This window comes from Scyliorhinus torazame, chromosome 13 (genome assembly GCF_047496885.1).
Source record: "Scyliorhinus torazame isolate Kashiwa2021f chromosome 13, sScyTor2.1, whole genome shotgun sequence".
Lineage (NCBI taxonomy): Eukaryota > Metazoa > Chordata > Chondrichthyes > Carcharhiniformes > Scyliorhinidae > Scyliorhinus > Scyliorhinus torazame.
This window is the reverse complement of record NC_092719.1, coordinates 67038545-67051361: the sequence shown is the minus strand read 5'-3', so window position 1 is coordinate 67051361 and position 12817 is coordinate 67038545. Positions and strand designations below refer to the sequence as shown.

Below are 12817 nucleotides of genomic sequence, written 5' to 3'. Positions count from 1 at the left end.
ATGACTGCAACCATAAATCTTTTATCATGGTCCTTTATTTTTAAGAAGTTATGCTTCCAGTAAGAATCCCCCACAGACCAAGAAAATATTCAGAACATCGGTCCGCATTTATATGGCAAGAGCCTCAGTTTGATGGAAGATCTGTGTTTATGTGGGCGTACACGAGATATAAGCCAAATATTTCCTTATGTTGGCAGTTGGTCAGACAGCTATGTAACAAAACAAAAAAGTCTATCAAAACTCTGGCTATGCCGCATTTGGAACTGACAGTAGTTACTGAAAGATAATAAATATGATGATAACTGTCATATTTTCCTTAGTATTTTCCAAATATTATGTTCTGGAAATCTGTCCACCTTGATGCCAAAAACCCCAGAGTATATTCTTAGAATCTTGCAGCTTCAGAATCAGAAGTTCTTTGTTTATTTTGACTTATTCGTGAAAGACTTATCGTTGACCATCCCTCGCTAGCGATGATGATGATCTTCTATGATTCGGGATCTGCAGACATTATGGCATGTAGCATATTTGTTGTCATGTGGGATGTCTGGCCGTGTGTTATTAGTTTAGGACATATTGTGTTCTGTTTTGCCCCATTTGCTTTTTCTCTTCATTTGTCGTTTTTGGGTCTCAAAATGCTTCCGACAGACGCTGTCGCCAGCTGGTTTGACCCACGCCGGTAGTATCCCAGGAGCTGATGTCAATGTTGCATTTCTTCATGTTGGCTTTCAGCACACCCTTGAGGCATTTTTCTTATGTTCTCCTTTGGAGTCCTGATTGAGGTGGGAGGAGACGACCTGCTTTAGGACCCTGGTATCTGACATGAACTATATGACCGACCCACCAAAGGTGATGGTCGTCGATCATAGCCTCGAGGCTTATGGGTCCTGTTTGTGAGAGGACACTGATGTTGGTGCCTCTGCGCTCCCACTTAATATGGAAGATATTTCACAGGTGGTTTCGAGGTAGAAACTGCCTGTGAAGTTTCTTGTAGTTGGAGAGCTGTCTCTAGAATCTGTGCGACACTAATAACAAGCATATTAAAATATTGATATGCATTTCCTTTTCTGCTATTGTATGAAGGTATTGTAAATGGTTAGTGCCATCATGAAATGGAAAGGTTTCATATGAATATGTTGACAATCAGTGCTGATCTTACACAGGGTGATTTTAACAGAGGAGATAAGAAAGGAAATCTATTTCAAAATTTGTATATCATAAGAAGTGAGCCTGCTCCGCCATTTTATAAGTAATGAGCGATCCACCTCAGCTCCATTTTCCAGCTGCTCCCCATATCCCTTGCTTCCCTTAGCTCCAAAAATCAATACATCTCAGCCTTGAATCTACTCGAGGAATGAGCATTCCCCACTGCTTTTGAAATGAAATGAAGATTGTTTATTGTCACAGGGGCTGTTTAGCACAGGGCTAAATCGCTGGCTTTGAAAGCGGACCAAGGCAGGCCAGCAGCATGGGTCAATTCCCGTAACAGCCTCCCCGAACAGGCGCCGGAATGTGGCGACTAGGGGCTTTTCACAGTAACTTCATTGAAGCCTCCTTGTGACAATAAGCGATTTTCATTCATTTTCATTTCATTTCAAGTCGGCTTCAATGAAGTTACTGTGAAAAGCCCCTGGTCGCCACATTCCGGCGCCTGTTCGGGAAGGCTGGTACGGGAATTGAACCGTGTTGCTGGCCTGCCTTGGTCGTCTTTAAAAGCCAGCGATTTAGCCCAGTGTGCTAAACCAGCCTTCCCTTGCTTTTTTCTAATAGCCTTGTATCTTACTTTGCTTCAAGTCAAATATCTATCGGGGGTGGGCTTTGCACCGGCACTGAGAGGGGCGGCGCCTAAACCCGTTGGCAAGCCCGGCTTGACAGAGATCAGGGCACCCTGATCTCTTAAGAGACCGTCAAGGCCCTCCTCCTGCCAATATCGCAGACGTTGGGTCTTCAGGGTCCCTCCACCATTCTCACCGGCATCAACCCCCTCTTTCCCCCCCCCCCCCCCCCCCCCTTTCCCACTCGCTGGCATCAGGACCCCTCCAATCGGTCTCCCTTCAGACCTCCCCCTTCTCACCAGGATCACCCTTTCCCCCCACAATCGCCCATACCAGCATCCCTCCTCCAGGTGAGTGACACCCTGCTATGGGGCCGCCCCTTGGCTTGAATGTGGTCTCAACCACCTGAATTTGCACCTTTTGAGGAATTATGTTCACTGGGCGCATTGACTAGCCTTTGGAAATGTTGAAATATGGTTATACACAGGCCTATAGGTTTATGCTTGAAAGTGGCCAGTGTTAGTTACACGGGCCTACAGTACTCTGAATCAAGGAAAACAACTGAGAAACCTTTTGATTGTCGTTATTAAAACCAGCTCAATGGGTCATGGTTTATGCAAAGCCAATAATAGTGATTTATTTACTGAATAGATAAATTTAATTGTTGGATTAGGAAGATTGAAACTCAGTTGAGACAGGTTACATGTAGCCTTTTTTGAATGGAACTTCCTAACATCTGGCTTACACTAGAGCGCACACAACTTATCAACAAGTGTCTGCTCCAAGCAAAATTTGCACAGTAGGTTGCTTGTTTCCGTGAATTGTTGATACCAAGTAAAGTCATGCAATAACTTGCGCCAGAAATGTTTCAAATCAGTTCTAAAGTTGTCACCAAGTGCTAGCTTTATTGACAATACCATGGTTAAAAGAAACAACTCTATGGAATCACATTGGGCTTGTGAACCAGCTTTTAAAACATCAAAACTGGTGACAGATGCCACCTTGTACAGAAAATCAGTCGCAAATAAATTTTTAAACTTAAAGCCATGGTTCAAAACTTGGTGTCTTCTAACTGTTGTGCTCCCATGCTTCAACTGGAACGCTGTGTTTGGTTTAGTCTTTGTGACAAAGATTAACTAACTGAAGAGGATGGATAGTTTATCCTGGGACTTTGCTGCCGTGAGACGAAAAACATGGAGAAATTAAACCCAGGAAAGTTTTCCTTTCTCGCATGGGATGTAAGGAATAAGCAAAAGCGTTTTAAAGTTAAGAACTAAAAAAAAAAAAGGAATGTCAGCAAACCATTTTTAGTTCAAGGTCTAGAAATGTTCAGCGGATTATTAGCAGGAGAGGTGGATTAGAAAAGCATAACAGAGATTTAAGCGAAACTAATTGTTTCCACCCCAAGGTATTAAAACAAAATGGATGAAGGAATTGCTGATGCATTAGTCATACATTTTCAAAGCTCCCTAAATTCAGGAATTGTGCCTTTGGCTTGGAAAATTACAAATGTCACTTGTTAATTAAGAAGGAAGAGAGAGTGAGAAATCAAATAGTGATAGACCTGTCACTTTAACATCAATTATGGGCATGTTACTGGAATCTATGATTAGAGACCCAGAGTGACTGAGGACATAGACTTGTATGGGCTGAACAAAAAGAGTTAGCGTGGATTTGTGAAGGGTATGTGTCAATTAACCAAATCAACATTTTTGAGGTGGTAATGGAGGTGGTATCTTGTCCACACGGACTTTCAGTTGACATTTGAGGAGGTTCTGGCACTGGCAGTTGGTAAGAAAAGGTCAAGTTCCTGGTCAGCCCTGTGGCGGAAAGAAATTGGAGCCTCTACCATCAATATTCATAGCTCTAGACGATATTGTGTATGTAAATGTCTTGTGTTACCCCAGCAACGCTTTGGGATCCATTTGGCTCAGTTGGTTGGTGTGGATTAGAGTGATGCCAACAGATCCTCGTTCTGGCTGGGGTGGACCTGGGACCTGCTTCCTTACCCTACACTAGAGATCATAAGCTAAAACAAGAGTATGCTGAATTGGAAGTAAACTTGCGGTGAATTAGCCACCTTCCCTGGAACGTCTGTTAAAACATTGTTTCTGGTTCAGGCCATTTAATAAGGACATGGGGAGTAAAATAAGAAACAAAGTTTTATTTACACAAACGATATGTACACTATCTTCTCTTCTGAGGTTGGTGCCTTTCTGGCCAACCTTGTATACATGTGTTAATTGAGATATCCCACCCCTAGCTGGGGAGCTTGTATTCCGCAAGGAGCAGGGTGAAGCCAAGCATTCCCACCCCGTACAACCATCTTCTATAATGTTTGATTCGTTACATGCTGGGCACCCCCTCTAATTACTGCTCATTAACCTATCTCTGCTGTATGCATCTCTGCTGCTCTGTAGTGACGTAAACTGTGGAGGATAAAGGAATAGAGATTTATATGTCTAAATTTGCAGAAGCCACTAAGTGAGGAGCACGGTAAGTTGAGTGGATAAGAGCAGAAAGTTACCATGGGGTATGGATTGACAAAATGAGTCACTGAGACTAATACAGGCCGGTTCAATGCGGGGGCAGTCTGAGATCATCCACTTCAGGATCTGAAAAAGACATACAGGAATATTTTCTTAATGGTGATAGCTTTGAAGCAGCAATTATACAAAAATGAATTGAAAAGATGATAAATTATAGTTGTTATAGCATCCTTGCCTCTGAGCCGGAAGCTCTGGGTTCATGTCCCACTCCAGGACTCGATGGCCAAGGAAGGTGTGTTCATAATGTGGCCAAACAGATTGAGGATCAACTTGTAAATCTTTCTCACTTACTCCATTGGCAGGTGGTAAGAGGAGGTGAGATTCTTGGTCTGCCATGTGATGGAAAGAATATTGGAGCCTCTACCCTCACTACCTCACTATTTATAGCTCCAGACTCCAACATGCGAGTAAAGGTGTGTGTAAAACGGGAACTCAATCCTTGGGAGCCTAGTTGGCTCAGTTTGTAGTGCGGCTGATGTGGATCAGATTGGTGCCAACAAATCCTCGTTCTGGCTGGGGTGGACTGGGCACCTGCACCCTTGCCCTACTCATGGTGGATATTGCAGTGCTGTGGGGGTGGACCTGCCTTTGAGCAGAGAACTGAAGAAGAAAAAGAAAGATAATGTGAGACTTTATCTTTAGGCAGTTGGATTCACAAATCAAAAGGTGATGCTTCAGCCATACAGAGTATTCGCCAGGAACCCCCTGGATACATTTGTTCAAATATGGACACTAACCTTCAGGAAAGGAATACCTGTGAGGGAGCCAGCACTATGCCAGGGTTACAGTGTTAAATTTTGAGGTCTTGGTTTGCATTTTCATAGAATTTATCATAGAATTCACAGTGCAGAAGGAGGCCATTCGGCCCATCGAGACTGCACCGGCTCTTGGAAAGAGCACCCTACCCAAGGTCAACACCTCCACCCTATCCCCACAACCCAGTAACCCCACCCAACACCAACGGCAATTTTGGACACACAGGGCAATTTATCATGGTCAATCCACCTAACCTGCACATCTTTGGACTGTGGGAGGAAACCGGAGCACCCGGAGGAAACCCACGCACACACTGGGAGGATGTGCAGACTCCGCACAGACAGTGACCCAAGCCGGAATCAAACCTGGGACCCTGGAGCTGTGAAGCAATTGTGCTATCCACAATGCTACCGTGCTGCCCTCAGTATTGATGTGCGATCCAATCGAAGTATTTAAAATAATAAAGAGATTCAATGACCGGTACATTTCCTCTGGTGGGGGAATCCAGAACAGGGATAATATTAAAATTAGAGCCATTCTGTTTAAATCAGGAGGCACATTTTCCAACAACGGGTAGTGAAAATGTGGAACTCTGATTTGGAAACACAAAGGGCTTATGGATTCTGGGTCAATTTAAAGTTTCCCGGGTTTAATCGGTAGATTTTTCTTGGGTAAGGGTACCAAGGGATGTGGAGCAAAGATTGGTAAATGAAATTGAGGTACAGATCGGCCGGATCCTATTGAATGGCAGGACAGATTTGAGAGGCCCAATGACCGACTCGTGTTCCTTTGTAAAATCCCATTCGTAAATGGGGCTTGAGTACTCTTATCAACACACATGCCCCCTCTCTCGGAACCTTGGATGGCGGGGCTGGACAATGCCTGTGTTTCTCAGTATAGGATGACCTGCTAATGAAATGGCAGCACTGGAAATACCTGCTTTAAATCTGCATATCTCTGCAATCATTGGTAATTGGTCATTGATAAAGAGATAAGCAGACACTTGTTATTTTAAAGGATGAATTTCATTCTCAGTAACCCATAATTGAGGTTGTGTGCCTTGACATTCTGTCACTGAGAACCTGCAAATCTAAATAAGATCCAGCATATCGGTGTGGTTTTTTTTTTTTTGCTACTCCACTGAGGCAAGTAATTTCATTCCGGCTGGTATGAGATGACCAAAATTGTGTATTTCTGCCTCAATCCCATTTCCCAGACTGTTGAGATTCAATCTGTCACTCAAACTGCTTTACAGGGAGCAGGCCTGGTTAGTGGTGCAAGTGAGAAGTACTTCACCCTAAATATGAATGAAGTCTTCACAGAAAGCGTAATCAACACATGAAATGAATATACATTTAGGATAGTGGAGCATAAACTCTGTAATTATTTAAAGGGAAATTGGAAGTTGTGTTGTGGAGACTGTAGGCCATGCGAATCTTATTCATTCACATTTATTTTGTGATTGTGCGAATGGTTGCACTATTTCCAATTTGTAACATGATCTGCGTTTAATAGGTATTAATTAATCTCTTTTTTGCTTTATAGCTATCGTAGTCCGCTTTCTGACCAAGCGGTTCATCTGGGAATATGACCCAACACTGGGTGAGTGACAACTATGTTAATATTAATGTTCTGTCCACACCAACAGATAGCCACTTGGTTAAGTTGACTGAAGTGGCTGCAGGCAAAACATGTGCTGAAATGTTTCAGATAAACATGGGGCGGATTCTCCGTCCTGCCAGACCCATTTTCTGGCGCGGCGCGCCCCCCCTGCCAGCAGTGGGATCCTCCGTCCCGGCAGCCGGGCGATGGGGTTTCCCATTGTGGCCACCCTCACACTGTCAGGAAATTCGCGGGAGTGAGTGCGTTGCCGACAAAACGGAGGATCCTGCTGATGGAGAATCCCGTCCATGCAGTTTTACACAGGAGTGAATGACCCTGATATTAGTGGGGGACTGCAGCAACTAGGAAACCTGAAAACGCTGCTAACCTGGACGTCTTGCCAAATTTAATGACCGGTGCATATTTCAAACGTTAGTCTCCGTTTCCCTGTCACAGGCAGTCAAACTGACAGGTAAGGATGCCACAAGGCCTTCGAACTGAAGCAGATAAAAGGGAATGAGGGAGTGATCTTGGGTCTTCGAAAGGAAATAGACAAGTTGATGGAGTGGGCAGATAGGTGGCAGATGAAGTTCAATGCGGAGAAGTGTGAGACAATGCGCACTTTGGTAGGAAGAACATAGGGATACAATATAAAATAAGTGATAAAATTCTTAAAGGAGCAGAGGGACCTAGGCGTGTATCTAAAAATATCATTTGAAAGTCAAAGGACAGGTGGAGAGTAGTTAATAAAGCATATTATTCTGGGCTTTATTAATAGGAGCATAGAGTCCAAGAGCAAGGAGGTTATTTTGAACTTACACAAACACTAGTTTGATTTCAGGTCTGGTGGTGGGGGTGAAAGAGGCGATGTTGTGGAAACGTACTCTCGCTCTTCCTAGCCCACAAGTAGTGCTGGAAAGGTGCATATCTACAAGACCTGGCTTTTCATGCCACCCATTGCCTTCTGGATTTCCTAAGCTCTGGGAATCCTAGTCTGAAATTGTTAAATCTGAAATTTGAGACCTGCTGGTCATGAACATATTTAAATACTTGCCTCTTATGAGCAGGTTAGTCACCCCACCCCAAATTCACTCCATTAAAACTGGTTTTGGTGCTTCTGAGGGGGATTGGGGTTGAGTTTCAGATGTTTGAAATTATAATCCCCCCCGTAAAATTTTATGCCCCCTTGGCAGTTAGTTTGGAATTGAGGGGATATTTAATCTAGCGGAAAAGTATTTAACTGAGCAGGAGGGTAGCAGCTTGGGACTCTGGTGACTTCCTGCCTTTACCTGATTAAGTCCAAGTTGGGAAGGCTTATGTAGGGTATTTAAGTTGAGGCAACATTGGTATTCAACTAGCAACGAATCTGACAATTACCACATGGGAAACCTAGAAAGCCAACCCCCGGCGGGATTTTCTGTTCCATTATGCCGGCAGGATTCTCCGTTCCCTCATGCTGACGGGATTCTCCGTTCCTTTATGCCGGCGGGACTCTGTGTTCCCACTGCACTGAATGGAGATTTGGCTGAGCGCCATATTCTCCATTCTCGCTGGCAATGGCAGCGAGGTGGATTCACAATGAAGAATCTCTAGTGAGATTGATTGGACAAGGTTAACCCACTCCAAAGAAGGCACAAGACAGAATTCCTTATCCTTTGTTGCTAGTTGTGAGCAGTGCTTTTTTTCATTACAAACATTCTGTTTTTCGTCCTTATAAGGTTTATGAGAGCCATTTGTTTGTGAAATTAAATGTTACACAACATGTGCTATCATGATTTTGAAGTGTAAGCAGGTTGTTTTGGTTTTCTCCCCAGGATTTGAGATGTTTGATACATACACACCCACTCCAATGAGCAAAGAAAGGACATGCATTTATGCAGGAGAGGAGAGCAAAGGACAGACTAACTTGAGGGAAGAAGTAAATGGTCAGGGAACAAATAGAACAGGAGTGTAAAAATAAAGTGTGAGGAACCATTATGGAAAATGAATTAACCTGTCTGTACAATAGTGCACACAATGTCCATAACAAAGTGGGGGAACTGGATAGTATATCAGGATGAACTAGATAGATATAGCAGGGATTACTGAGACATAACTTCAGGGGAAAAAATGAGGAATGGGAATTTATCAGTGCAGCATACAACATATTTAGTAAGTGCAGAGAGTGAAAATGTGGAGGTGGAGTAGCTGTACTTATTAAAGGTACCATAATGGCAATAGAAAGACATGTCATAGCCATCAGTAAGACAGAAATAGAATCCATGTGGGTAGTGATAAGAGATAATAAAGGATCAGCCAGACTAATAGCAGTGGTCTACAGAAAGGTAAAGGAAAAAATAGCCAAATTAGAGAAATTAATAAAAATCATAGAATAATAATCCTAGGGGTTTTCCATTATAACAAAGTTGAGTTGCCAGAAGAAGTAGATAAGGGAATGGCATTTCGACCATCGGTAGAGGACTACATTCTAACCCAGTGTGTAAGAGAACGAATGAGGGTAGATGAAAGAAGTAAATGTGGGTAATACTTAGGCAATAGTGACCATAATACAATACAATTTAAAATAGTAGTTCAGAAGGACAGCACGGTAGCAGAGTGGTTAGAACAGTTGCTTCACAGCTCCAGGGCCCCAGGTTCGATTCCCGGCTTGGGTCACTGTCTGTGTGGAGTTTGCACGTTCTCCCCATGTCTGCGTGGGTTTCCTCCCACAGTCCAAAGATGTGCAGGTTAGGTTGATTGACCATGCTAAATTTCCCTTGGTGTCCAAAAAGGTTGGCTGGGGTTACTGGGTTACAGGGATAGGGTGGAGTCGTGGGCTTAAGTGGGGTGCTCTTTCCAAGGGCTGTTGCAGACTCGATGGGCTGAATGGCCTCCTTCTGCACTGTCATTTCTATGACATGAGCATGATGAAAACCAGGGAAATAGATTAGAGAAAATATGTTTTTGAGGGTTTGAGACTGAAACTTGTAACAATAAAATGGATTGATATTTTGGCAACCATGATGTAGAACAGCAATAGGAAACTTTTGAAAAGATGTTCAACAGAATGTAGGAAAAATATTTTCCACTTAACAAACACAAATGAACACTGATGCGATACCAAGGGTATATAAAGGCTTAAGGGAATAATTGAGGGAAAGTACTTAGACATAATCTAAGTCACATGGACAGCAGGTTAAAGCATGAGAAGGGAGAATATGAAGAAACTAGGAGAGATGTCGAGAAAAACAATCAGGAGCTATGAAACTAAATTATTAAGGGACATGAAGCAAAATAGTAAAATATTTGACTGGCACATCAGTAATAAAACAGGAGTTGGGATGAGAAATAAGGCAACTCGGGATGGATAGGATAAAATCATAGGCAGCAATAATGAAATGGCAGAAATATAAAATAATGCTTCATTATTTACTCGGAGTCAGATCTGGTGGACATAACTTCAGAAGGTTGAATGAAAAAAGATGTAATCATATTTGAAATTTAAAAAATTAAAAAATGAAATAAACTTGTCAAGCCCAAAGAGAATGCAAAAGCACAAGAATACAAGAGTTAGGAGCGGGAATAGGCCACTCAACCCCTCAAGCCTGCTTCACCATTCGATAAGATCATGGCTGATCTGATTGTTGCTTCAGCTCTACTTTCCTGGCTGTCCCATAACCCTTGACAACCTTGTCGATCCAAGAGGGTAAAACTCCTAGTCCAGAAAGATTCCATCTGTACATCTTAAACTAATCTAGAGACGAGATAGCTGAGACATTGTTTCACATATTATGCAATTTGTTAGAAAAAAGTGTGTGACTGGTGAATAGCTAACACAATGGTCAGAATTTGTTGGCCCTGGGAATTCTCTTTTCCTACTGGTTTCCCAGCGGCATGGGGTGACGTCAATGGAAAATCGCATTGACAAGCGGCAGGAAGAGAGAATCCCCCTGTCGCGAAACACACAGCTGGGGGACCGGAGAATCCTGTCTAGTGCCTACGCTTAAGAAGATGGGGGTTGAGTAGCCCAGTTGGTTTGATAGCTGGAACGTGAAGCAGAATGACATTAACAGCGTAGGTTCAATCCCCATACTGGCTGTGGCAGTTTAAGGAAGCCTTGCTTCCTCACCTTGCACCACCGCTTATGTCCCTCTGATGGAGAGTGATGCCTATGGTCCTTTTGGGATGATGGCTTGATGAATAGTGAATGAAAATCTATGAAGGGAGGCAGAACGTGTCCCGGGAGCAATAGGCCAGTCAGCTTAACATTGGTGAGAGGAAAAATAATCGAATCCCTGCTAAAAGAGAAAATAGAGAAACATCTAGAAACTGAATACTAATAACGAGTAATGGGATTGTATTTCAAGGGGAAAGTCTTGCTTGACCAACCTTATTGAATTATTTGAAACGAGCAGAGAGAGAAGTCAAAGCTGAATTAAATGCAATTTATCTAGGTTTCAGTAAGGCGGCACATCTAGATTAATGATTAAGGTGAAAACATGTAGTATCAGAGAACATGTAGCAGAATGTACAGTTAATTCGCTACAGACAGAAAACCGAGATTCGAGGTACAGGGCAGCTACTCAGTGACAGAAGATAGAAACTGGGATTCCACAAGGATCAGTTCGCAATTTATATTAATGATTTAGACTTTCGAATCAAAACCAACATTTCTATGTTCTCAAATATCATCAAATTGGTGAAGGGTGGGGAGTCAATTCTAAGGATAACTGCAACAAGTTGCCAGAAGGCAAAAATAAACTTTCAGAATGGACATATAATTAGTAATTAAATTTCAACACAGACAAGTGCAAGATATTACGTTTTGATGAGAAAAATAAGGAGGCCACATATAACTTGGAAGATACGAATCTAAATGGGATAGAGAAATCTTGCAGTACAAATACACAAATCACAAAAAGTAACGATGCAGGTCAATGAGGCCAAACGAAAGGCACACCAAACGTTTGAGTTTATTTCTAGAGGGATAGAACTGAGAAGTAAAAAAGTCATGTTGAACTTGTATCGAACCTTGGTTAGACCGCACTTGGAGTACTTCGTGCTGTTTGGCTCGCTTTGTTATAAAAAGTATATAGAGGCACTGGAGAGGGTGCAAAATGGATTTTGAAGGATGGTGCCAGAATTGCAATGAGGAACTTGCAATACAACGGGGAATGGTTGAGGCAAATGGTATTGACGCACTTGAGGGAAACTGAATAAGCGCACGAGGCAGAAGGGATCAGAGAGTTATGCTGGCAGGGTCAGAGAGGGAAGAATGAATGGAGACTCGGGTAACATGGTCCAATTAAAACGAATGGTTTGTTTCACTTTAATTCTATGCAATATGGTACCGTATCAGCCTCATTACTACCTTCATCCAAACATAGAGAAAAGAGCTCAATTCTGGGTGGCAGGGTGGCACCGTGGTTAGCACTGCTGCCTCACAGCGCCAGGGACCCGGGTTGAATTTTGGCCTTGGGTGACTCTGTGGAATTTGCACTTTCTCCCTGTGCTTGCCTGGGTTTCGTCCGGGTGCTCCAGTTTCCTTCCACAGTCCAAAGATGTGCAGGTTAGGTGGTTTCAACTAAATTGCCCCTTGGTATCCAAGGATGGGTAGGTTAGGTGGAGTTATGGGCATCGGGCGGGGGAGCAGGCCTAGGTAGGGTGCACCTTCAGAGGGTCGGAGCAGACTTGACGGGCCGAATGGACCCTTCTGCGCTGTAGGAATTCTGTGGTTAAAGAGGTGAGGTGAGAGCGATTGGTATGACATCAGAGCAGCCTTTGATCGAGTGTGACATCAAGGGGCCCTAGCAAAACTGGAATTGAAGGAAATCGGGGCAAAAACCCAGTAGTATAGAATTGCTAGTACTGGTGGTATACCAGATAGACTTCAGCAGTTCAAGAAGGTGGCTCATTACCACATTCTCAAGACCATATTTGGCCTTGTCATTGATGCATACATCCCAGGAAAGATTTTTTTTTTTAAATTCCCAATGAGGAGACTTTCAGTCCATTAAATCACTGTGAGAGATGTGAATGGAAAATGTTTGATTCAGTTTTGGCTTAAATGCAGTTATCATTAGCATCTGTCAATGGGGGAATCATTTCAGTGAATACCATGATACTTGAAACTAATTTTATATTTAAACATTGGAA

The 12817-nt window shown here is 43.0% G+C and overlaps 1 protein-coding gene across 4 annotated transcripts in view; it reads left to right on the top strand.

Annotated features, from left to right (window-relative positions):
• Nucleotides 1–12817, top strand: part of rerg (RAS-like, estrogen-regulated, growth inhibitor) — a 71483-nt gene that overhangs the window by 35225 nt on the left and 23441 nt on the right. For all 4 annotated transcript variants that reach the window (XM_072471707.1, XM_072471708.1, XM_072471705.1 and 1 more), the window contains exon 3: nt 6626–6682. In XM_072471707.1, coding sequence (XP_072327808.1) covers nt 6626–6682 — 57 coding nt within the window. The remainder of the gene's footprint in view (nt 1–6625; nt 6683–12817) is intronic.